This window comes from Fragaria vesca, linkage group LG5 (assembly GCF_000184155.1).
Source record: "Fragaria vesca subsp. vesca linkage group LG5, FraVesHawaii_1.0, whole genome shotgun sequence".
NCBI lineage: Eukaryota > Viridiplantae > Streptophyta > Magnoliopsida > Rosales > Rosaceae > Fragaria > Fragaria vesca.
This window is the reverse complement of record NC_020495.1, coordinates 15,270,502-15,295,544: the sequence shown is the minus strand read 5'-3', so window position 1 is coordinate 15,295,544 and position 25,043 is coordinate 15,270,502. Positions and strand designations below refer to the sequence as shown.

At 36.6% G+C, this 25,043-nt stretch overlaps 4 protein-coding genes across 5 annotated transcripts; 1 reads left to right on the top strand and 3 right to left on the bottom strand.

Annotated features, from left to right (window-relative positions):
- Positions 1–367: 367 nt before the first annotated feature.
- LOC101314090 (probable small nuclear ribonucleoprotein F-like) lies at positions 368–3,512 on the bottom strand. Of its 2 annotated transcripts, XM_004299821.1 has the most exons (5): positions 3,396–3,512; positions 2,957–3,044; positions 2,790–2,827; positions 2,614–2,678; positions 368–622 (listed from the first exon to the last, which is right to left on the bottom strand). In XM_004299821.1, exons 1-5 carry the CDS (start codon positions 3,399–3,401, stop codon positions 553–555), a joined length of 267 nt encoding a protein of 88 aa, XP_004299869.1. In that variant the 5' UTR covers positions 3,402–3,512; the 3' UTR covers positions 368–552. The 2 variants fall into 2 exon arrangements, with proteins under 2 accessions (XP_004299869.1, XP_004299870.1); XM_004299822.1 differs by lacking the exon at positions 3,396–3,512 and having other exon boundaries at positions 388–622; positions 2,957–3,050.
- Positions 3,513–4,149: 637 nt separating this feature from the next.
- Positions 4,150–10,215, bottom strand: LOC101297063 (tRNA-specific 2-thiouridylase MnmA-like). Its single transcript, XM_004301413.1, has 10 exons — positions 9,886–10,215; positions 9,629–9,703; positions 9,362–9,415; positions 9,044–9,122; positions 8,841–8,968; positions 8,551–8,634; positions 7,885–7,968; positions 7,384–7,535; positions 5,352–5,502; positions 4,150–4,709 (listed from the first exon to the last, which is right to left on the bottom strand). The coding sequence occupies exons 1-10, from the start codon at positions 10,213–10,215 to the stop codon at positions 4,419–4,421; spliced, it is 1,428 nt and encodes a 475-aa protein (XP_004301461.1). The 3' UTR covers positions 4,150–4,418.
- An 801-nt stretch (positions 10,216–11,016) lies between these two features.
- LOC101313804 (putative methyltransferase At1g22800-like) lies at positions 11,017–17,857 on the top strand. The gene is made up of 11 exons (XM_004299820.1): positions 11,017–11,233; positions 11,333–11,413; positions 12,490–12,568; positions 12,724–12,865; positions 12,967–13,036; positions 13,800–13,864; positions 13,951–14,029; positions 15,357–15,444; positions 16,247–16,311; positions 16,435–16,524; positions 17,386–17,857. Exons 1-11 carry the CDS (start codon positions 11,078–11,080, stop codon positions 17,500–17,502), a joined length of 1,032 nt encoding a protein of 343 aa, XP_004299868.1. The 5' UTR covers positions 11,017–11,077; the 3' UTR covers positions 17,503–17,857.
- Positions 17,858–18,413: 556 nt separating this feature from the next.
- On the bottom strand, positions 18,414–21,004 carry LOC101296781 (lysine histidine transporter-like 5-like). The gene is made up of 8 exons (XM_004301412.1): positions 20,981–21,004; positions 20,706–20,863; positions 19,988–20,371; positions 19,334–19,733; positions 19,141–19,246; positions 18,808–18,899; positions 18,622–18,690; positions 18,414–18,512 (listed from the first exon to the last, which is right to left on the bottom strand). The coding sequence occupies exons 1-8, from the start codon at positions 21,002–21,004 to the stop codon at positions 18,414–18,416; spliced, it is 1,332 nt and encodes a 443-aa protein (XP_004301460.1).
- Positions 21,005–25,043: the final 4,039 nt, after the last annotated feature.

The following is a 25,043-nucleotide window of genomic DNA, read 5'->3' as shown; positions in this document are numbered from 1 at the left end:
TTTAGGCTACACAGGTCCATCTTGGATTCCACCTGGGAGCGGGTCTGTCAACTCGTATCATAGTCAGGTTTATAAGCTCGTCATGTTGATCTGAGTGTTGAGTGCAATTTGAAAGATCTCCAAGGGTTGCATTTCCAAATAGTGTGGTGCAATTACACAGTTTTTGTGAAATGCAACTACACAAACTACACACTTAAACAAAGTGTTCATGTCTTGTTCAATCATGTCAATTGGGGTTGTTAACATCTCTGACCCCATTCTATTTCTAGCTAATATAGAAGTCGCTGGAACAAAAATATAGATCCTGCATAATTTTGTCACATCTCCAAAATAGAGCAAGTAAATCATGCTCTTAATTAAAAAGATTAGAAAAATAGAGAATCTTGTAGAGCATCAAACTTGAGTCATTTGTCAATTAGAGGCTTTCAGCAGCAATGTCAATTAAACATTATATAGAACCTTCGAATACACTACAGATAATAAAGATACAAATACTGATTTTTACTGAGTTTCTGTTTTCAGAACCAACGCCACTTCTACAAAGCTAACATCTCAGTCTTGTTCAGCATCTTCAATTTCTTCATCCTCAGGCACCCCACGAAGATAGAGAACATTGTTGCACCTGTTGCATGAAAGCATGAAAATATGCATCAACTCATCGAGTCAAAGGAAACACTCCACCCAATTAGAAGGAAAAACAATTAAATGAGAGGATATTCGGCCCTTGGGAGTCAAAATCAATCACTTCTGAGCTCTTTAATTGATGCATTTGTTGGTTTGCTTGTTTTCCTTAGCGATGAAGTTCCCTAAAAGGTATCTTACATGTGGATTTCTGTCCGTTTTCAGTGCAATATCCTTTTCTTCTTGATTTTATTCAAAAACTAAAGTGCAAACACAAGGGAAGCATATTTAGAGCATAAAGGATTGGAGATCCTAAACTCCATAATCTTAACAGTTGCTCCTGCCACAAACTACCACTATAGCAGAAGAAAATGCTATATGATCCAAACTTTTGCACCTTTTAACGACCATGATACACATCAATGAATAATTTCCGGATCTAAACATTCTACTAGCACTCTCACTGAATTAACACTGATCCCTTGTGTAAATCGTGTACAATCCCCAATCAACTTTCACAAAATATAAATATGGGAATTTGAAATCATTTTGTCATATGCCCCCAAACTAACTCTAGTCGTCAAGACTGGATTTGGAACTAGAACTGGGAGCAACAATTTGGATTTGGACTCTCCAAATCCAAACCCTGTAGTTGTTTGTGGCTTCAACCAAAATATGAGGATTCAATTTGGGCCAGATCCATCTTGGATATGGAGAAGCTAAATTCTACGAATTTGAAAAGGATGGTCAAAACTAGAAATCTAAGGAAAATTGTGAAACTGCAAGTCAACTCAGCTCTATTCCCAACCATAAGAACAATAAAAACGGAGCAGTATGTCTCTCCTCTCTCCACGACCTCCCTGCCAAGTACCAACCCTTTTCGTTCTCTTTCCTACTTATTTTTGGGTCTTGATAAGAAATAACAGATTGGATAGGAAAGAAGTACCTTCTCTGGACTAAGCACATTGGACTAGCTCAAAAAGCAACCCTTTTAGTCCAAAGAGAAGCAACCCTTTTGGCCATCTCAGTAAAAGTAAATAAATAGCTAAATCCAGAGTCAGCTTAGCAGTTAATGTTAGGATAAAGTGCAGTTGTTATGTCTTCCAAGGGTCTTGTTTTTGAACGAGATTTTGGCAATGTCAAAGTTGATATTAAAGCTGGGAAAAGGCAGCACTGGGAAGTAGTGCTACAAAAGGATGACTGGAGACAGAAAACGTCACATGGCCTACTACTATGGTCTTTTTTGGTAGGCATAGCCCTGAAACATAATAGAAACCTCCTTCAATTTATCCTGTATCATTTTCTTCTCTCCCCTAGACTAAGATAGGTGGATTTTGATAATGGTCCCAATATGCCTTTCTCTTGGTTTGACACCAAATTTAACACAGTAGACACAACATCATATCTAATCTTGGCTTGCAATTCCCACCGCAGAGTGAGATTTGACAACCAGGGTACAGTTTTCAAAACCAACTTAGGAAATAAAGCACATTTCCACACAAATATGACAAAGTTAACATCTAGCCAGCAAGGGAAAATGGGTAGAAGCAGCACTCGGTAGCAGTGCTACACTTGGGAAATTGTGAAGAGAAATTCATCTGGGAACTATGCATTTTCAGTATAGAAATAAATCCTCACACATACTCACACCCTCCCTTTATTTGTCCTACATCATCTCTCCTCTATCTCGTCTTTCATTGGGTGGTGACTAATAATAGATCTGTTCTTTCTCTTAGCTTCAGATCTGAGGATAATATCTAACTAACTATGAAACTTTAATTTGAAATCTTAACACTTGCACATTATAATTCAAACAACAGAATATGTAGATTTGAATAATCATATGGTGGTAGCTGTAATATATGCTTTATACTGTATATCCTAAAAGAAAAACTAAGAAATAACAGACACTAAAATTACAATGCACGTGCAAACAATAAAATTTTAAGCAAAAGCATCACTAAGAAGTTCAAAGCATTCCATTTAGCTCACCTGATCAAAATCTCCCCAAGATTTCCAGTAAATTGTCCATCAATATATTCTTCAGTGTTGGCCAACTGTGATAGATACAAATCATATATAATGAATTAGTACGAGCAGCTTTCTAGTCTTGGCAGGAAGGAATAAAGTAATGAAAAGGGAGCATGAATTCAAAGTCCTAACAGTACCTGCAAATTCATGTAGGAATCCACAGAGACAAGGAAACCTGAAAAGCACCCACAGTCAAAATATAATCAACAAAACACTGAGAACATGCTAATTAGGTAAAAGTTGCACAACAATAACATAGCCAAAGAGTCGAAGACGTTTGGAGAAAAGTAAAACCATATAATACCTTTGTATTCCATTCCCCATTTGAGCTTGACAAACACGGTCTTCCCAGTGAGATTGTTCAAAAAAGGTTTCGGGTTGACAGGAATTGTCTGCATTGGATCAAAAAGCCACAGAATGTAATTAAGTACAACGAGTGTATCATACTTTTGTATCACCAAAAGACTAATTAGCAGCCCAGTAACCCTAGCACATTGTTGAATATCCAGCAAATCCCAAATTTGTCAAAAAAATTTAAACAAAAAAAAAATGGAGCAATTTTTGCAAAGAAAGAAGTTTCCAAGATTGCAGCTTTTGAAGACCCAATTCGAAATCATAAGCTTACACAACTCTCAATTAGATTGAAGATATAGATAATACTGAAAATACAATTTGAAACCCTAATTGACCAGTACGGAGAAGACCCAGAAAAAGTGAAAAACGATGGAGAAGAATCCACTTACAGCCATTGGCGAGAGAGAGAGAGAGAGAGAGAGAGAGAGAGCTTCGGTAGAGCTGAGCAGAAAAGATGAGGTGCGCTTTGGTGGGTTCTGAGAAAACCTAAAGGGGAGAGACTTGGGTCTTGTTTTAAAGGGTTTTAAGAAGAATGGGGTTTAGGGTATCTTTGTACACATAGGACGTGTTGGGCCGTTTTTAGAGTATTACAAAAATAGTGGGATGGAAGTGTTATTATTTTGTTAGCCACAGAAATATTTTCTTTTGTGTTTGATGCCGGTGTGGTATTTTTTTTTTTTTACATTTTTGGACCAATCCTATTCGTCTTGCTTCTCCTTTAGTCCTTCAGTTGTTTTACTATATACATCGCAGTATAACTATACATTGCAGCATAATGCAGCCACTGTGTCGATCGCTAAGCCATTTACGGTGGTTTATATAGTCAATATGCTTAATAGATTTAGGTCTGATAATGAAAAGTAATAAGGTAGTCGTAATGCGCACTATTACACTGAACATAAACGCTCAATTTTAGAAATTGTATAACAAGAGGTGAAAGGCAAAATTAAAGTTGAGTGACTAAACTAGAAATTTCAAAATTCAGTGATCCGAGTGTTGAACATGTGATAATTAAGTGACCACTTGTGTATTCCTGCCTTCTTGGAATATTCATCATTAGTTGCAGTTCCTAATTGCTGCAAATGCAACCCACTCTATGATACTAATTTGGTTATCAACCTTTGTGAGTAAAACGACCATTACAAACTACTAATGTTACAACTTAGAACTTCTATGATTCCTATCCATGAAAAGTGCATCACCAGAAAGATAGAATTGCTGTTCTGCTTCTGCATCTTGAGATCATCTGTGCTAAGTCTGAGCTATAATATATCCAACCACTTCTTCCAAAACTTAGGCAGCCAATTTAAAGAGGACTTGGGGATTGCCTTTCCAGGAGATACATGCTTTTGTTTTTTGGCAGCAGAAATTCCTGAATTTTTCGATCGTCCATGAATTTCCAAACCTTCTAATTAACAAGCCTCCGGTATAAATTTGATCTTAACCGGTTTCCCAAGAAGAGATTTGTCTTCCATCCTAGCATTTTCAAGAGCTTTTGTACATACGGGAAAACCCTGATCATCCCAAGACTCCAAAATTACTCCGGAGCCTAAGCAGGTTCTTCCCTGGTAGAAAGCTGCAAACTGCCCCGCTGCTAGGCCCTGATCATCTTCAGATAAGCTGACAACTGCCACATCTTCATTGCCATCTTCACCATGTTCAATTTTTACGGTACAATTGCAAAATCGAGGCCCATGTCTGACCTGAAAAGTTCTAAAACACTTCAACTTCCATTGACCTGATTTCTGAACAGTATCAGCTACAACTATAAGAAAAAAAAAAAAAAAAAAAGTTCAAAGCCTGCCTGGTCCTCCTCGACAAGAACCTTGTGAGACTTACAAAACCCAAAACGGCACATGTATCACATTAAGTCCATATCTGATCAATACAACTTTATATTCAAGACCTAATGTGATGAATGTCAGTCATTAAGTTTACCAAGAAAACTTTGACTTAATGTAGAGAAAACACAAGATAAACTAGGGGTAAAAGAGTCACTATCCACGCAACAGCTAGTCTCAATTAGTCACTATCCACGCAACAAGCAGTCTCAAAAAGCTATTTATGTTTTTTTTCAATTCAAAATAAAAGAAGAAATTCAACCAAGAGAAATATACAACAAGTTCTAGGGAAAAGGCCCAAACCATTGCTTAGTTTATTTATCTCCAGACTTTATATTCGGCAAAGCTATTTGTACCGTTAATACTGTTGACATGGTGGGACTATTAACAGAGAAGACCCGTTAATACTGTTAACAGTATGTAGTCTTAGATAAACTTTATTAGAGATGTATAGTCTTAGATAAACTAATAGCTTTAGTAACACATGGATTTTAATCTCTTTACCTTGCACTGTAGCTGACTGATCTGGGCTGGGGGAGACCCATGTAGCCATTTCAAGGATCCCACACGAAACAAGCGCCTTCTTTTGTCAACTGAATAGTAATTTCTTGACACAAAAACCACATTGTGTTTTATATCCTTCTCAACTACATACCTGTATAAGGTAAGATGATTCAAAACATAAGTATACCTGTATAAGATGAGATGATTAATATTATAGCTTATAATTTGTGCTTAATACAGTTCAAAAATAGTTAAAATGGCACCTATAACTAATACATTGATTATCACCAAAGGTAAAATACAGCAGAGATACGTGCACATGAAAGTATAAAGACTTTTTCTACGTCAAAATGTAAACTAATGGAAAAACATTCTGCAATTATTAGAAGTGATAAACACAAGTTTCAGACCTATGATTACAATTTCTTTAACATTACAAAACAAGGTTCTTTTCTGTGTTTCAAAAAGGTTACATATTAGTATGCATAGACTATCTGATCCTCAAGAGTAATAGGGTTTGCTGAAATGAATAAACCATCTTAATAAGCAAACCAGTTATATATCATAAACAGTATGATAAATTATCTATATGCTGCACAGGAAACATTCAACCAGTATTTATATTATAAACAGTATGATAGAGGTTCCATTCACTTAGAAAGATCCTTGTCAATAGAACTGCCAGCTTGTGACCCTATAGGCCGCTAGCTTGGCCAAAAGGGATGAAACCATACCCAGACCCAGTTATCTGACCTGGCCGAACCACAACATACGAATTCTGCATCCAGATTCAATTTCATCCCAAGTCTAATATGTAGACCAGACAGTTTGATGCTAACCATGGACAAGCCCGTCAGAATGGGCTTGGACTATAATGACAAAACCAGTCCAGAAATGTTATGCTAATACCAAGGCACCAGGTTCAGGTCAACATGATCTATGAAGATGAGACAATGCATCTGATCCACCTAGGTGCAATGTGCAGGCTGGTGACTGACCAACAGATCAGAACAGGCTATCCAGATCCTCCTAAATGTATTGAGTCAGTATCCTACCTGTCAAATGCCATAGCTATTTTACCCATTGGTTAAGGCTAGGCCTCCTAATAGGAATTTGGGCTCAGGAGCAATTTCATCCAAAACCCAAGCTGCAGGCCATCCCATTTTTGACAGGCCATGGACAATCCCATCCACACGGTCTTTGATAACACCCGCAACCCTCTAGCCATCCCCACAGGTTCAGGTCAACATGACCCATGAAAACAGGACACTGGAGCCACCACAGGCTGTTGACTGACCAACATGTGAGAACAGGCTGACCGCAACCTAAAGTCATATAGTCTTACCCAACAACCGCCAGATTTCAGCATTGTAGAGCATGGTCTACAGGCTCTGAAAAACAGGATGACCATGTAACTTGTCGTTGTAGCTAGAAGCAAAGAAATCAATAAGCATTGAGGCCATCACATACCATCCCAACATGTCCATGCCTTGAGGTACAAGCAAATTTCTTAGCCTCAAACTGGGTTTTAATAAATGATGAAAGTCTCTGGATGTTAAAGCTTTCCAGCTATATATGATAGAGCTACATCACTAACTTTTGAAGTATCTCCTTCAAATGCTGTCTTGAGTTGCATCATTGACGGATTGACCTAACGAATATGCACAATCTAGATCATTTTTCATGACATACCTTATCCACCTGTTCTTCTCTGTGACTCTAGCCTTTTATTTTCTTGATTTTTCATCAAACCTCTACAGTTTTTCAGTTTCTGCAGTCTTGACCTCCGGCCATATGCCTTTAACCCCCTATCACACTTAATCTGCTATCTCTCCTCTCTCACCCCCCTCTAAATAACTTGCAACTTATTGCTGTGTTCGACTTAGAACACAGAAATATAATACAATTGGACAAACTGAAAGAGGTGATGAACACAGTTATGCATGACTGTATTAAACATTGTAAGCGGATAAAAGAGTAAATATCGGAAGACCTCAGAAGTGGGCCGACAATTAAGACTAAGAAAACATACCAGGGTCCTCCTGGGAGGCGCAGACCTTGACGTTGACCGATTGTGTAGAACCAAAAGCCTCGATGTTTTCCAAGGAGATCTCCTGTCTCTGCTTCCAATATGACACCTTCCTTCTCCCCTATGTGCTTTCCAATAAATTCACTGAACCTAACCTATAACCAGAATGAAAAGCATAGAAATAAAGAAATCAGGATTTTATGTTATGGATTTCAAAATGGGCAGTCAAGAACACCAAAAGCTAGTTTGAGGTCATGAGAAGTGTAAAGAGAACTTGTTGAACAGAGTCTGCAAACTTACACTGGTAGCATATAAGTTTTAGCATTTGAAAGAGAACTGTGCAATTTTTTAGGATGCTATTCATAATACAAGCCATTTAAACAACACATTATTGTTATCATCCATATGTCTGACTACTGCCTGTAATTTTATTTGAGTTTTTTTTAGTCAAATCCATGTTGATAAATTATTTATAAAAGAATAGTCAAAGAAGGGATGACATACCTTACCAAGAAAGCAAATTCCTTGAGAGTCCTTTCTCTCTTTATTAGGCAGATCAAACTTTGTGGCAAGTTTACGAACTTTATCCTATATAAATATTCATAAAGTTTAGGAGATATGAAAGAGGATAAAAGAAAAATCATGCAAGAGTGTTCTTTAGTGGCCCTATCACAAAAGTTAGAAAGGAATCAATGAGAAAAAAAGCAGATAACAAAAAGAAAATGCAGGTTCAAAAAAAAAAAAAAGGGGGACATTTTACTGCTGTTAACAAGAAGGCAGGTTTTGGTGAAATTGTTGATGCATCAAATGCCATGGTAACAAAACATTTCAAAATAAAATGTAGTTTTCCACATTTGGCAAGCAAGTGGTCCACTTCCCTAACCAATGATAAAATCCTACCATGCAGACTGATCAAGAGAAATAGAGGATATCAACCGATATCTTATATCATTCTCAGAACAAAAAAAAAAAAAAAAAAAACAATATATGATGTCAATGGAATAATGTTGGACAAAAAGTACAGTCAGCCTTTTCAGTTGCAATATCATGCTCTTAATGAAATATGAACATGCAGTCGATCCCTACTTTCTTTTCTTTTCTTTTTTTTTTTTCCTTTTTTTTTTAGTCTAAAATGCGTTTAAGAAGTATGAAACATTAGCGTCCACTAACCTTCGACAGACAACCAAGTGGAAATATTAACTTCTTAAGCTGGTCCTGAGAAAGATGTGAAAGGAAGTATGTCTGATCCTTGACCTAAACTTTCAAAAGAAATATTATTAGCAAGCAATACACACATAGGCAATAAAGAGATGGGATCAGGAAATGAATACCATAATATAGAACAATAACCTCATGATGTTTTAAGGATCATCATCTCAAAGAAAATTAGGCTTCAAGCTTATGATGGCAGTAGACATACAATAATCAAAAGTAACATAGAAGATATTGTATTTTGGTACCATGTCTTGTGATAATTCCAAAACAGAATCCTTATCCGTTTGATCTGCAGATAGGTGGACAACTTTTGCATAATGTCCACTAGCAACATAGTCAAACTCCATACTGTCAATGGCATCCATGAAGACACCTGAAAATTGATATAAGCTTAAAGAGGCAGACTAAAATTTGGATTCAGGAATCTTAAATTCAGCTAATAACATACCAAATTTTATTCTTGTATTGCAAAGAACGTCTGGGTTAGGAGTTCGGCCACATCGATACTCTTCAATAATGTAGGACACCTGAAACATCGACCTTAATAATGTTCATGACTTAATCGGAAGGAGAGACTACAACAACATGTTCCAGTTATGCAACAAGGTCAGCTGAGGATGAGGACCGACAAAAAGAATGATTGCTTATTTGAACTCACATGAACAATGGCAGACGAAACAGAAGAAAAATGACTAGCAAGCATAGACCTACTAATACACTACATAGCAATGAGGCAAAAAGTAGACACAAGAAGAACCATTCATACCACATTTTTCCAATATTCATCTGTCAAATGTACAACTTCTAGCGGCACATCAACCTGAAAAACAATGTCAATTAGTTTGTAAAATATCCCCTTTTTATGAAATTACTGTATACAAATAAAATCGAGATACAGCTTTTCAGCCACAAACAACAGCAAACGGCTTAACAAGCATAACATTAATATCGTCTTACTCAATAGCATACCGCCCTACTTAACGCAGTTGAAAGAGTTGAAATTAAACATTTACAGTATAGAAAAGAAAGTAACCTGATTACAGACAGCTTTTGCATAATTCAAATCTTCTTCCCATGGGCATTCTGACCAAAAGTTCTCAAAGCCTTCCTACAAAAAATCCACTCGTCAGAGCCTATTTATTCATAACAAAATCAATAAAAAGAAATCAAATGCTGAACCAAATGAGCTAAGCAGAATCTGAAATTCTTGAAGTTGAAGACTTTGTTCTACTTGTTCAATACCCAATAGAATATTTGTGTCTATTGAAAAGGGTATGATCCTAAACTTACTTGAAACCAAATTTTGAGGTAGAAGGCGGTGCAGGAGTGACCGGCGGCGTGGAGGAGGCGGAGAGCGACACTGCTGTCGACACCGCCGCTGAGCAAGACGGCAACTTTAAGGGGCTTCTTATGGGGCATGGAACAGGACAAGTAAGACCCAATGTCAACATTGATGCTGTTGGGAGGAGGCTCTGGGTTTTGGGAAATTGCAGCGGAGATGGAGAAGGATTTGAGGAAGAGGGTTTTGGTGGGTTTTGGAGAGTGAGAGGAAAGAGAGGAAGGGCGTTTGAGAGGGAGAGGTAGAGAGGTGATGTGGGAGAGGAGAGAGGTCATTGCCATTGGTGTGACTCGAAGCATTGCTTTCATTATGGTTTCTAACCAGTGTAGACGAGGCAAGTAACTAGTAGAACATTAGGTTGGAAATTTAAAAACCATCAAAAGCAGATGCAGATGCAATTACCTATATTAGATCGAGGATGCAATGTCGAATAAAGGGTTCCATTATAATAATAAAAATATAAGGTGAAAGAGGATCACCCTGCCAAATTCCACGAATAGGAGAAAAATTACAAATTGGAGATCCATTCAGAAGAGTAGAAAAATAAACACAAGAAACACAATTTCAAATAAGAGCAATCCAATGAGAGTGAAAATCCAAAATTTTCTAGACAAGAATCCACTAGAAAATACTTGCATTCGAAATAGCATGTACGTGTCTATTTGAACTCTTTCTTATTTACATATTTTTATATATATAAATTATAATCTTGACCGTTTAAAAATTCAATTAATCAATAAAAATAATCTCAGTAAAAAAATCAATGTAAATAAAACTCGTTTGTTCAGCTGAATGAATTAAAACAAATTGACAGTTGATCATCATACTACTAACTTTTCACTAAAACTGTCCATTTGTTTAATACAATCTGCTATGCAAACGAATCTTGTTTACATTAATTTTTACACACTTATATTATCAAACAATACTTTTTTTTATTTAAAATAATACATTGTTTATCCTTATTGCCTTCAAACGCATAACTGAACACGAAAAGAAAGAAAATTTATGTGAAATATTATCTGCATAGGGATTGCCGCCTACTGCTGCATATGCTATTAGAAAGGTGTGTGTACTGCCCATATTTGTAGCAGCTAGTAGTGACAACATTCAAAACCCCAACTCTCTCTATCCACATTTTCAATGAAACGCTGGCGCGCTCTCTACCGGAGTAGCTCGTTACGGCGGACCACCCCACACTCTCTCTCCTCCTCCACCGCTTTCTGTACCGACAGCCAAGCCGACGGACCTCAAACCTCCCGCTTCAAGGTCTTCGATCGCGACTTCCGACGCAAACAGGTTCAACCTTCTTCTTCCTCTCCCAATTGAAGAATTGGATTACGTCAAATTGATTTTGATCTCTCGCTAAATCTCGATCAATTCGATTTTTGGCTACAGCTTGATCGAGCGTCGTGGCTGATGCGTCCCAAAGACTCGTTCGTCGATTCCGTTGCTGACAACTTGTTAGATCGATTGGAGGTAACTATATAGCTTTCTCTCAGTTACATTTGTTGGTTTACTGAGACTTGATTGCTTTAATGAATAAACCGGAAAGAATTTTTAGCTGAGGAGTGAATATTAACGTGCCGAAATTGGTTGATATGTTTCTTGCCATTATGCAGAAGCTGTATTCGTAGTCTCGTATTTAGATGTACTTGGAGAAATGATATGGTGTCAAATGCTTGCCTCGTAATAATAATTTAAAACCTATTTCCAGGTGCATAGGATTCCACCAACGTCTGATGTGTTTAGGTAATAATTCTAGCGGTAACGTTCTCAGTCGAATCCTGTAATTGCATTTGCTTCATCTTGTTAATTGTTGTTTCTGTTTAACAAGGTACATTTTTTGTTTTCAAAACATAAAAAATTCCCTAAAACAGATGAATAGAGTAGATTGACAGTGTACAAGATATTGAGAAAACCCTTAGAAAACCTATCACTTTAAAGCAGATTCTTAAAGAAACTAACTACCTACACTAATGTGGGGATAGGCAAGCAGAATACCTTCTCCAGATACTATAGCACATGTACTCAATGATGCCTTAAATCATCCACCCTTTCTTCATTTCCCACAAAAACTTTTTGATCGCTGGATCTCAATATTGGAATCCCAAGTACTGCCATATTGCAATCCATCTTTACTTCTAAATTCTAAGGACAGGATATCATAAGGACTCTCTTTCCTCATATAATCTCCTTAGACAGTACCCCAGAAGAGCTGCATCTCTCCCAGAAAAATTCATCATTTCTAAAGAAGTATGTCATGTTTTGGATAACATATATAAACTATTACTAAATACTAGAATGTAGGATAACAGCTACATTTGATGTTGGTGAAAGTGCTCAATATTCTGAATGAAAATTTTCACTTAGGACTTAAGAATATGTATTTGTCACAGATACGATTAATTGCCAGATTTGACTGTACTAAATTGATATATTCATATGGAAATTTTTAGAACTCTGTTAAATCATGAGTGATCTTTATACTTTATTATTATTTTGTTCCTATTATAATTTTTTTTCCTTTTACATTGACATATGTGATGTTGCAGGATTGTAAGAAAACATTTCCAACAGCATTATGTTTAGGTGGTTCTTTGGAAGCCGTCAGGTGCTTGCTCCATGGTCGAGGTATGAAGATTCTCTGTAACAGGACTCAATTAAACTAGTAGTCTCAAAGTGAATTGTGACCAAGGAAAAAGTTGACTCTACATTATAATTATTCAACATATGGTATCTTAATATTCCTTGGGATACATGATGTGCTTATCTTTTTTAATTATTAGGTGCCATCGAAAAGCTCATTATGATGTCTGCATCATATGACATGGTAAAACGATGTAGAAATGCTGAGGATGAGGTACAGAATGAAAACATCGAAACATCTTTCATGGTCGGTGACGAAGAGTTTTTGCCCATTAAAGAAAGGTATAATCCTTCTACCGCGGTCGTTAATATCTTTGTTTAGTTTGAATACATCTATTGTGGGAGTTTTAAGTTTGATTGATATCCTCTAATTTTATGTGAAGTTCTCTAGATCTGGTAATAAGTTGCTTGGGCCTTCATTGGACAAATGATCTTCCAGGAGCTATGATACAGGTATTTGCAGTAGTGTTGTTGTAATTTATAAGCATCGAGAAGGAATATTGGATCCATAATAACTCTTGTGGGGATGAGGGAAAACATTCATGAAAGATAATAAAGAGAAAACACCTTAATAGATCATGTTTGTTTAACAGTAAGCTCTGAAATGCCTGTTTATGCTACTGCAGTAGTGAAATGTAATATTACATGTATGTGTACCAAAACTAACTTCATATCGTTTATTTCGCTAAATAATCTGAACTCTTCCAAATCCTACTCTATATCACTGTTCAACGTAGAACATTACAAGCCTGCATTAGTCATGATATACATATTTGCACGCCCAGTACTTTCTTACATACTCGTACACTGATAAAGCGTGTGATTCAAGAGAGAATAAATTAGTTGCTTAATTAGAGTGAGAATAATAGCACATAGGTTTGCTTCTTAAATCCGATGCTTTCTCCTGGATATCAAATAATCGGTGCTGACAGCCAGATATGCGCCAAATACTATTTAGACTTACTGCACAAGTTACAGAAAATACTTTTAAGGAGTTATGCTACTTGTAGTTTATCGGCTGATGTTTTAACTTGATTACTGAAGCTATGGGAATCATTTCATGCATATTTTTTTCAAGATTTTCTTACAGAAATCTTTGTTATTGTTCTACTCCTCTATTTGTACTGGTATATGGCAGTGAGTGTCATTAGTTTCATCTTCATAGTATTCAAATCCCAATGCATGGAAATATCTGAGATAATAATATGTTTGACAGTGCAGATTGGCATTAAAACCAGATGGCTTATTCTTAGCAGCAATTCTTGGCGGAGAAACCTTAAAGTTGTTATTGTTCATTTTTCTATTACATATGTTGAATTATTACTTAAAGAATATACAATTGATTATTTCTGCTTTACTGTTACTAGAGAGCTGAGAATTGCATGCACTGTGGCACAAATGGAGCGTGAAGGAGGTATTAGTCCACGAATATCGCCTTTAGCACAAGTATGTAATTTATTGCATTGATTTTTTTTTGTCTGAGGAGTCCAAGCAGACTTTCTTTTTTAGCTTAATATTTTACATTCTGTGTGGACAAATTGTGCTTTTTAATATCTTCTGGCAATCCCCATGTTAATAGATGTGGATCTTTTTGACTTCTATAAAGTACAGTCCTGAAGTTGAGAGGAAGTCATCTTTTTCCTCACATCTCTGAAATTTCATCAAATTTGCTAAATGGATAAAATTATAGGATTGTTGGCATTTATATATATTTATAAATGTTTTTAAACGTCTATCCGCTGGGGAAGCGTTTTATGTCAGGGAATACGAGTACGTAACCCATGAGGCATTTAGGTGTAACCCTTTCAAGACATGAACTGTTATAGCTAAATAATGGCGATACTTAGGTCCAGTGGCTGCAGTAACTTCAAGTTCTATAGGGGTTATTGGAAGTCCAAGCAATGTTTATGGTTGTCCTTGGTTTGTGTTCCAAAGGTGTTATTTCACTATTTCATTTCAGACGTTGAAGTCTGTTTACAAAACCAGTTGAAGGGGGTAGAGGAGAAATAAGGGGTCTCCCTCTTGCATTATAGCACCTTGTTAAATTGTTCCTTTTTATTATTTTTCTTGTTTTAATTGTAGTTTGAAGGGTATGACTTGGACATAACGGTACACGGCAGGCTATTTGGCGTATTTGCCACATTTTCGTTAAGCAAACTTCTCCAATACCTAGACCCTGGAATTTTATATAGTTTTTAACAGTGACATTAGACATCCCTTTAAAAAGTGAGAGCCAACCTGTTTATACTTCCTAGATTCTTTTCTGCTAAATTCTTGTTGGGTTTGGAATGGTACTTGCAACCTTCTGGGCAGGATTGACTGTATCCAGTAAATGATTTGAGCATAATTGGTCTAAAAATTTGTTGGATATGGTTTGTGCTCAAGTGTATTGAAATTTGTTTCTGTAATAGTTAGAACATAACAATTATCTGAAATTGGCATATAGCTTGTTTTTAAATTAATGGGCTTTTGGTATATACTATCTGCCATAAAAACAGGGCTTCTGGGAAGTTTAGTAATAATGTCATTGAGGCCAATGTTGCGTAACTTGTTCTTGTTACCTTCGTGATCTATAATTTTGGTTAATTAAGCTCGTTATGAACTTGTTTGTTGATTCCCTGCTCAAGGCATTTCCTTTTGTTCCTATATAAGTGTAAAACTCATTCCTTCATGCGATGTTTTTTTCTTTCGTTTTCCTTCTCTGAAGTTGCAGTGGTGCATGTACTGGTTATTGCAATAGGGTATCTAACGCTTCATTTACTCTCTGGGTTAGGTGCGGGATGCAGGAAATCTTTTGACGAGGGCAGGCTTTACCCTTCCAGGTGTTGATGTTGATGAATATGTAGTGAGATATCCAAGTGGTGAGCATTCCCTTATCCATGTTGCAGTTTGACCTCAACTAGAAATTTTGATACTTTTGAATTTGTTAGCCAAGGCTCCTTCGATATACCAACTCCCTTCTGATAGTTCCTATTTTCATGTGTATATATCTGTATAATTTTATCTACATTCTGTCACATGAGCAGTACATATGTTAAACCAAGAATAGTACCCTATCTACTGGTGGTTGCTTTCCTCTTTCTCATATAGAAGTTCAAGACCAGTGTAGTTTAATATGGTAACTTGATCTGTCTGATTACTTGAATAATGATCTGCTTTGTGGCTCGTTTTTGGTTTCTGGAGTTGATTTTGGTCCCAGCCCCCACCTCCACCACAACCATTTTCTTTCCTCACAAAATGTTAATCAGTTCTCTAAATTTGATAAGTTAACCCCGACTATTTTGGATGAGCATGTTAAATAAGTCCAACTCTCCTGGTCTCTTCAAAACAATACGAACTGCCAAGACATCTTCATTTAGAGATGAGGCTATTCCTTTTTTTTTTTTTTTTGTCTGTAATTACTTATCTGTGTGAAGACATGGGTATGTAGGCCAGTGTTAATAATGCACATATATGTGTATATAACAAGGACCAACATTAGAGTCCCTCTCTCATAATACCAGTTGCACACGCTCGGGGCTTGATTCTGTTTTCTTATACAACCGTTTGATAGATCTTGTCATGCTTGAAATTTTACTTATTGGAGAATGCATATTGATCTCATTCTCTAACTCGCTCGTCCCTAAATCTTTAATTCTTTTCTTCTTCTTTATTTTGGTGTAGCTCTGGATCTCATAGAACATTTGCGTGGAATGGGTGAAACCAATGCCCTTCTACAAAGGAACCCTGTATGTTTTTACTTTTAATCTTTTGGGATACATTTTGTTTTCTTGCATTATCAAGTAATGAGTATGTTCTATTTTTTATCAAATTCATATTGATTATGTGTTGTCCCTATAATTTAAAACCAGATGCTCAAGAGAGATACAGCCCTTGCAACTGCAGCAATTTATGATTCAATGTTTGCAGCAGATGATGGCACCATCCCTGCAACCTTTCAGGTGAGCATACACAATGTAATAAGTTCCGATACAATTGATAGCTTAAAGATTAATAAAGTAGCATCAAGTCATCAACCAGAGTTTCTACATGAGGCAAAAACATTGTATTGAGATGCTTATATACGTGTTTGGAAAGAAAGAACACCTCTATTGAACAAGTCTGCATGCTGAGTTGCTGATGTAGCCTGATTTTTATCCCAAAGTGCGGTGATTTATTTCTGGTTTAGGATTTAGTGGCTGGAGATGAGCACTCAATTGTTGGGGTCTCTAGACCATCTAGTTTAGTTATTTAAACCAAATCCACATTTTCGATCATCATTTCGCCTTTGCAAAAGAGCCAAATAGGAAACTATAAACCATATAATCGTGATCAACCTCAGTTTCATCCCTCAAGAGGGCCTTGTAGGATAGGTTGAACAAACTCTTCCAGAGTAGTGGGCAGCCTGGTCAAAGTTGCTAACTGTCTTTATGTGCACCCTCGTTTGGCTTAATTGTTGTGACTCTGTCTTCAGTTTAGTCTAGTTATTCAAGATGTCAGTGGTTTAAGATGTCTTGTTTTACCTTTGCACACAATGAAGTCTCCTGAATCCCGAGTGAAATTCTATACCTGAAATTGTTTAAAGATCATCTCATCTCTTGTGTTCTTTGTGACATCAACTTGTTGTTAAGCTTTCTTACTGAAGGTGGAATGGGGTTATAGCCCACCTGTTTTGTTTTTGTTAACAACTTGAAAAATAAACAGAATAATTTATATGTGAACTGGACTATAGGATAATGTTTTGTGTCAAGCTTCTGTAGTTGCTAGTTGAATTCAGGGAATGTGGTTAGATACTTGCATGACAATGCCCTTGGGCTTTGTAGGTTATTTATATGACTGGTTGGAAGGAGCATTCATCTCAGCCGAGGGCCAAAAGGAGGGGATCTGCAACTGTATCCTTCCAGGATATCCAGAAACAATTTGGAAGTGAGACTAGTTGATCTCTGTGTCTATGAGTCACGGGCGTTTAGAATGCAAATGAAAATGAATCTTGCAAGGTCAAGGTTTATTCTGTTAGACTTTTAGACACGCTTTAGAGATTTTCGTGAGGAATTTTACTCTCTTTGTAGCCGGCAAGATGAGCAGATGTATTATATATAATACAAGCCATGTTCATAGTATAATCAGCTTTTGAGACCTAAAGCTCAGATGCTTTTGAGACCGTGTATTTGTTATTCTTTGGTTTTCCTTTTCTTGTAATGCACATATTCTTGAACGTGGCATGCATGTATGAACTAGTAACTAGTTCATGTTATTATTAGTTGCGGGCTTTCAGGCTAAATGCAACTGACGAACATCTCGGGAGTGGAAATCAGGTTTAGAATGAGGTTGTCATCATAGCAGTGCAGCGATTGATATAGAGAAGGCATACCCTTGCTAATTAGTACATGCTTCTCTATTGCGGATCCACCTCCACTGAAAGAAAAGGATTGGAATTGAGTCTCCCGGAGATGAAATGGAACCTTTTAGAGAGCGCATTTTTTTAGACCAAAAACTATCTGAGGGTGAGATTTAAGTGGAAGAAAGCCACAAAGACAATGAGAACGACGAGGTAGGTTTTGCTGCCACACCAGAAGGATGAGGGAGAATTTTTGCTCTCATTTTCATTTTAAATTTAGGGGCCTCTGGCCAAAAGCTCAAATCGACGCAACATGAACACACACTCGACTCAATAACTTAATCATTGTATTTAACAAAGAGCTCAAACAAGAAGGGAGTTTTCTTGTTTCAATAAAGACCAAAACAAACTGCATATTAATCCACAGAAAGAAAACCAAACTGGAAATTTCATCCCCAAACTGATCACATACTATTCCTAAGAAAAGAAGAAATAACAGTATGTACATGTGTTCTAAGAAAAGAAGCTGTAAGTTTTGAATGCCACAATAATTGTATATGCCCCTCCTATTGGTGATAGAAATGCCAGCAGAAAGCCAAGAACAATGCTTATCTGTAATCAACATACACAGAAAAAGTAAAATTATAGATCCGAGAACTTGGAGCCACCAATAGAAAACATATGACAAGAGAATAACTAAGGAATAGATTGTTCTACATACCCATGATGCAGTCCAGTGGAAGCTCATTTTTTTTGGCTTGTGGGTGACAAGCCACATAATACAAGGCATCTGCATCAATTTAGTTCACTAGTTTAAGCACTCGCCAGTAATTGTTTGAGACATTTCATGAACTACATTGTCTCTATTATATAGGTTAAGAAATTAAATTCATCATCAGTAACTTACAAAATAAGATGTGGAGGCGAAAAACAATCCTCCAAATAATCCTAACAAGCCTCCGAAAAATGGAACGCTTATCGAAACAAACCCTATTGCAGCTGGAAAAATGAAAAAGAGAGTATCAAATGTCAGGGCTATTACAAATGATAACGTATCCAAGAAACTTAAAAGCCAGATGGTTCTACAATTAAGTTGCGTACTTACATTCAAGAAACTATAATATTTACCAACTATAACATAAAGCAACCTGTATATATAATGCAAATGATTCTCACCTTTCCCAGATTGTTGTTAGAAATATGAGAAGTATATATATGGTGTGAGTAGTTTTATACGTACCGACATATATACTACGGCAAATGATGCGCAAAGGTCGTCCGGGGGCGAGACCCCGTTCTTCTACAAGATATTGCTCAATCTGATCAAATACAGGCATGGTAAAGACCTGCAATATATGAGAACAGTATACCATTAGCGATCGATTTGCTAGTAATTTCATGTTTCGGGTTTTGTAAACTGTTGTTGAATTTACCTGATAACTTCCAATAACATGAACAAACACCATGAAGTTAGCCAATGCAATGAGCCATGCAGGCCTCATAAGTGAGATGAGAACATCATCTTCTACATGTTTGCCATACGCCCAGTAGCCGGCGACTGAAACAGTGCCATAGCAAACCGCTACGACGACATAAGCTACAACAACACCTTTCCACATAGCATATTTTGAGGGTTTCTCTGGAGTTGAAGGAATGGTAGCTTGAATTTCTAGGGATACACTGTGTCCTGCAAAAGCAAAAGCTATTGTTCCACACCCATTCAAGAAATCAAAGACTTGACCAGAAACTGTCGGAGATCGAACCCCGTAGCTCACACCCTCACGATGATGCACTCCCTGGATTGTTGATGCGAAAAATGCTATTGCGGCATAACTGCAACGATAAAACAAAATGCATAAGTACTGAGTACTGACTACTACAAAAGAAAAAAAAAAACTTTTAACGACATATCTATTTTAGATGTTTGCCCGAAAACGTGATCTTTCTATGACGTTTAACCCTAGTTATCATGCAATTCTACAAGTTGCTGAAACCCTAAACCCTAGTAATCATCTTTACGGTTTATAAACCATAAACCCTAAACCCTAGAAGAATGAAGTTATGATTAGTATCGTGTATAATCTTACCCGATGGACATGATTGCAGCCAGGAGAGAAACACCTTTCAAAGAATTGAAGTTTGGAGCTTGGGAGATGACAAATTGCAAACACACGAAAAAGAGGATGAAGTATGTTGTTCTGTAATCACCCCAAGCCGGCCAAATGAGTTCAAAGCATTTCTTGAGTGATTTGCCACCAGTGACGCCATACACAATGCCTGTAGCGACTTGCACAGCCAACTGTTGTGGCATCACTACCCAGTACCCTAACTTGGGTCCAAAACAATGCTGCCCTAATTCTGGGTAACGATCAAATCGCTTTCCTGGCACCATCTCATGCATTTCTACTAGTTGCCAGAACGAGTAGAATGTGATGAGCCAAGAAAGAACAAGGACTACCGATCCCGAAAACCTGAGAAAAGACAAGATTAGCAAGTGAGAACATATTACAAGTATACATTTCACATTTGAAGTTTGATTTAACTTGATGTATATACACCCACAAAACCTAACTCTGAAACAATATTCTGATCTCTAAATTACTCACATGTCAGTGTAATATGATTTATTTATTTACACAGGATTTCTTTTTTTTGAGAACTATTTACACAGGATTTCTTGGTAACTAAAAGTTGGAGAAACAATATTTGTTGGCCACAAAAACTCTACTAAACCTAAACAGTGCATAAATTGAAAAGCCATATATCCAGATAAAATGTACGTAGAAGCAAAAGAATAAATATTACCAGCCAGTTTGTGACATTGCATATGGTAACCCTAGAATTCCTGCACCAACAACAGCCGTAACATTGTGAAAAGCCGAGTAATACCATTTTGCATTTCTACTAGCAGTTATGGGAAGCCAGTTAGATGCATCAATGCGCTGCCCCCCATTTTCATTTCCCTACACAGTATATTGCATAGCAGGGTTAATTTACTCTTCATGTCAAAAGAACAATATAGTGAATATACAAAAACTAATAGAAGATATTCATCATATCATAGTGGTAATAACATATACCCTGTAATCTTGCTGATGGCTCATACTGTCTCACTTGAACGATGAACTGATGGAGAGTTTGATTACTGAGTGTTCACCTTGTGAGAGATATAAGCAAGTATGCAACCAACAGAGCAGTACGTTTATATAGAAGAAGAAGAAAAAAGGCAAAGAATTTGGAATGCCAAAACATCTTAGAGATCCTAAATTGTTGGATGTTTGGATGAACCAGTCGTTGAAGATCCATCTAAACCTGAATTAGTGAGAAAAACAAGGGAAAAATCCAGATAAGCCTTATCAGTAAAAACCAGATTGTTTTACAACTACTTCTAGTCCATCTTTCAGCTATATATGTATTCATCATTTTTCAACTTTTCTACTATTTTAACTGGAAATTCTATATTTCTTATTAAGGAATTCTGCGAAATTCTAATCATTTAAACACATATTAAAATGAATTGAATTTCTGTTAGCTTTGAAACCAAATGAGAAACTCCCCAGAATTTTCTTAGATTATTTTTAGCAAATTGAGGCGGAAAAGGAATTCCAATTCAGAAGATAGTTTATTGATTAACAAATCATTAGGTAATTAGGAAAACAACGTAATTAGGTGAAATTCCTATTCATAAGATTTACGTAAACCCAGACCAACCTCACAGGAAAAACACAGAAGAAAACGGTTGGACTGGATAACTATAGTCGTTTTTCTGTTTTTTCGAACTGGATAAAATGGCTGGACTGGATAACTGGATAAAATGGTTGGATAACTCTTGGTAGACATGCATGCTATTTATCACACTAAGCTAGCCTGCTTATCAGTAAAAACCAAATTGTTTCACTGAAAAACAAAGGGAAAAAAACGGATAAGCCTTATCATTAAAAACCTAATTGTTTTACAACCACAACCTATGAATTTGCATCCCTCCTATTTTCTAGTCACTAACTCAGCTAGTGATCATCATTCAACTTTTCTATTATATTTACTGGAATTACTGCCTATTTGTTATTAAGGAATTTCGGAGATTGTATAAGGGTTTAAAAGTACTTCGCAACGAGGACATTTAGCTTGTCTACAATTCCTAACCACTAATTCAAAAGATTAACGTAAACTCATATGTATATATAATATATACACCAACCTAGCTAGCTGATCACACCTAAAAGAGTAAAACTTTTTTTTTTATTACGTTCCATTTCTTGATCACCAGAAAAGAAAAGAATTGAATTGGATTGGCTGGATATATAACTCCGGTCATAGTTACGCATATGGTTAGACATGCATGCTATTTATCGATCGATCACTAAGGTCACAAGTCTTTTGAAAGAAATTCCTTAAGATTTTGCTTAAACAGCCGGGAGAGCATTACTTGACGTTTCTCGAGCGTTAACTATTTAATATATAGTAAAAATGACGAATTTTGACTATCACTATTTCTTACGGCTTGAGAAGCAAATCCATGAGCTACATACTAGTTCTATATCCACCATGAATTTGCACCAATTTGTCTTTATATGATCAAGCATCATACTCACTGTAGCTAGATAGATCTGGTTCAGTTGCATGGATATATAGCTTGAACCGAAATTCAAAACGTACATGCTCATATATAGCTAGCGCTGCTACCCAAATTGTATGGAAATGTGATGTTAACAAAAGAAAACCTCGCTAAGTTGTGAATGCACCATTAGGATCTTGAATCACAACTCCAGCACCACATTTTCTCGTTATTGCCGGCTGGGGTGCACCATCACAATTAACTTTCACCCAACTCTCTTCTGGTCATGTCCACTTCGCACATTGTCTTCTAGATTGTGGCTGTGGCTGTACACTGGCTCCCTTTAAATTTCTCATACCAACCCTGGCAACCCATAGTGAGCTACACTACCTCCGTCACAGCCTTTAGCGCTCAATCGGATTGAGTCAATCCCACTCTTGTAGGATGAATATTGGCTGCTATCATCCATGCATGCAATGCTACTTCTATTAGTTATTACTCCTACATCATGTGAAACAAAGCATAAGCTATTTGAGAGATTAATCATACGCTAATTGCACTCATTCCCAAGGTTGAGAGTCCAAAAAAGGTGTCTGAATATCGCCCGATTAGTTTGTGCAATGTGTTGTATAAGTTGGTGTCAAAGACTTTGGCAAACAGACTAAAGGTTGTGTTACCAGATGTCATCTCTCAATTCCAAAGTGCTTTTGTGCCTAATCGGTCAATGCATAATAATGTTATAACAGTTTTTAGATATCATCCATAGTTTGAAAAGCAAGGGGAAAAAAGGTAGGCAGAAGATTGCAGTAAAGTTGGACATGGGAAAAGCTTATAATCATGTTGAATGGAATTTCTTAAAGATGATGATGGAGGTACTGGGGTTTCCGAATAGATTTTTGATGCTTGTGCTGACTTGTGTTCAAACAGTTACGTATTCAGTATTGTTACAGGGGAATCCTTTTGGAAAAGTAAGCTTACGCGTGGTATAAGACAAGGTGATCCAATTTCACCGTTTTTGTTCATTATTGTGGTAGAAGGTTTCTCTTATTTACTACGGAAATCAGTCTTAATAAACAATAACATGGTGTTGTTCTGGCTAGGGGAGTGCCTTGTGTATCTCATTTGTTTTTCGCAAATGATAGCCTACTTTTCTGTGATGCGCGCTTCAGTGGTCGTTTTCTTCCTCTTTATATATAACTAGGATACATGGGTTGTTCAATAATAAAGAAGTAACATATAATGATTTTAATTGTAATACCCGGTTATTTAAAAGTAATAATAATTAATTAATAAATAATAAATAAATAAATGGAGAAAAGGCTAGAAGGGTCGAGTAAACCGACAGAAGAAGAGGGATCAAAAGGATTAAAAAAAACCAGGGAGGGGAGGGAAGGAGAGCTCGAGAAGCTTCTGGCATCACCAATGTCACTGACCTTTCAAAGTCGGTTTATCCTTTTTCTCACCGACCTTGCAGGAGTATTGCAGCCTTTATCTATTTTTCACCGACCTTGACAGAAAGGGAGAGGGGAAAACAGAGGAACTATTTTTCTATTTTTGTCTCAAGCCGCAGTGGGGGAGTACCAATTAGAGGCGATAGCAATTTATGGTGCTAGGACACCAATCTGGGAGACGAAGGACGTGCGATTTGGATGGTAATGGGAAGCCCGTCATCTGACGGAAACACGACGGTGAGCTAGGAATCCATGATTATATATGAAAGTTCAATATGGTAATTGAATTCGGTAAGTATCAAATACGGTGTTTGAATTTGGTTTATTTTGATTGGGATTTGTCTCCGTTGATGAGTATTACAATATGTCTGTCTTCTGTAAATGTGGTATTGGATTTTGCAAATATAATGGTTATTTTGTGTTGATTGACATATCGAGAAAGGAAAAAGATAATTTGATAAATGGAAGCAAGGGTATGATTGATGTGATTATGAAATCCAAATTAAAGGACCTGTCATAGCTCCAGCAACTAAGTTGGAGGTTTTAATTTTCCATTTAAATCTGGATTATTTTCAATTAAATTTGGCATCACGTTATTACATTAATAAATAACCTTCTTTAGGTGTTTGAATTGATTTTTAACCATGATTTACTAAAAAATTGAAAAATAACCATATCAATGGATCAAAAGTCTCATACACACTCATTGATATTTCTCCTCATTTGTTGTTTTCTTTTTTTGTTTATGAACCTCCATGATGGGAGGGGACCTCCATCATCATTCATACGTGATTTTGATTCAAGAACCCAGAAAAAAAGAAAAAAAAGATACGATTCTAGAAAACATATAGACATCAAACGCCAAGCTTTTTCTCTGTTGGGATTTCTTCTCTATGAAATTTGAAAACTGAAATGTTTGTCAATTATTGAGGGTAACGCTAATCATGATTCAATCTCTACGAATTCTAGTCTACGAATTCTAGGTTAAATTCTTGTGTGGTAAACTGAATTTGTGATTGATGATTTATAACTCAATGAATGAGTTTTAATTTTTTTTTCTTTTTTCCATGAGGCAACCTCATTTGAATCCTCATTTTTCTCTTGTGTATATATTAAGAACTGGCAAGCTGCACGATT

Excerpts from the sequence above, each read along its gene's own strand:
- LOC101314090 (XM_004299821.1), bottom strand. Across the intron at positions 2,679-2,789 it reads ATTCCTACATGAATTTGCAG|TTGGCCAACACTGAAGAATA; the intron begins GTACTGTTAGGA and ends TATCTATCACAG. Across the intron at positions 623-2,613 it reads CTTGGGGAGATTTTGATCAG|GTGCAACAATGTTCTCTATC; the intron begins GTGAGCTAAATG and ends TTCATGCAACAG.
- LOC101313804 (XM_004299820.1), top strand. The coding sequence starts at position 11,078 with ATGAAACGCTGGCGCGCTCTCTACCGGAGTAGCTCGTTACGGCGGACC. Across the intron at positions 11,234-11,332 it reads GCGACTTCCGACGCAAACAG|CTTGATCGAGCGTCGTGGCT; the intron begins GTTCAACCTTCT and ends TTTTGGCTACAG. Across the intron at positions 16,312-16,434 it reads CCCTTCTACAAAGGAACCCT|ATGCTCAAGAGAGATACAGC; the intron begins GTATGTTTTTAC and ends ATTTAAAACCAG.
- LOC101296781 (XM_004301412.1), bottom strand. The coding sequence starts at position 21,004 with ATGAGCCATCAGCAAGATTACAGG. Across the intron at positions 19,734-19,987 it reads GCTGCAATCATGTCCATCGG|TTATGCCGCAATAGCATTTT; the intron begins GTAAGATTATAC and ends TTATCGTTGCAG. Across the intron at positions 18,691-18,807 it reads TCGCCTCCACATCTTATTTT|ATGCCTTGTATTATGTGGCT; the intron begins GTAAGTTACTGA and ends AAATTGATGCAG.
- LOC101297063 (XM_004301413.1), bottom strand. The coding sequence starts at position 10,215 with ATGGCAATGACCTCTCTCCTCTCCCACATCACCTCTCTACCTCTCCCT. Across the intron at positions 9,416-9,628 it reads CAAAAGCTGTCTGTAATCAG|GTTGATGTGCCGCTAGAAGT; the intron begins GTTACTTTCTTT and ends ATTGTTTTTCAG. Across the intron at positions 7,536-7,884 it reads GAATTTGCTTTCTTGGTAAG|GTTAGGTTCAGTGAATTTAT; the intron begins GTATGTCATCCC and ends TTCTGGTTATAG.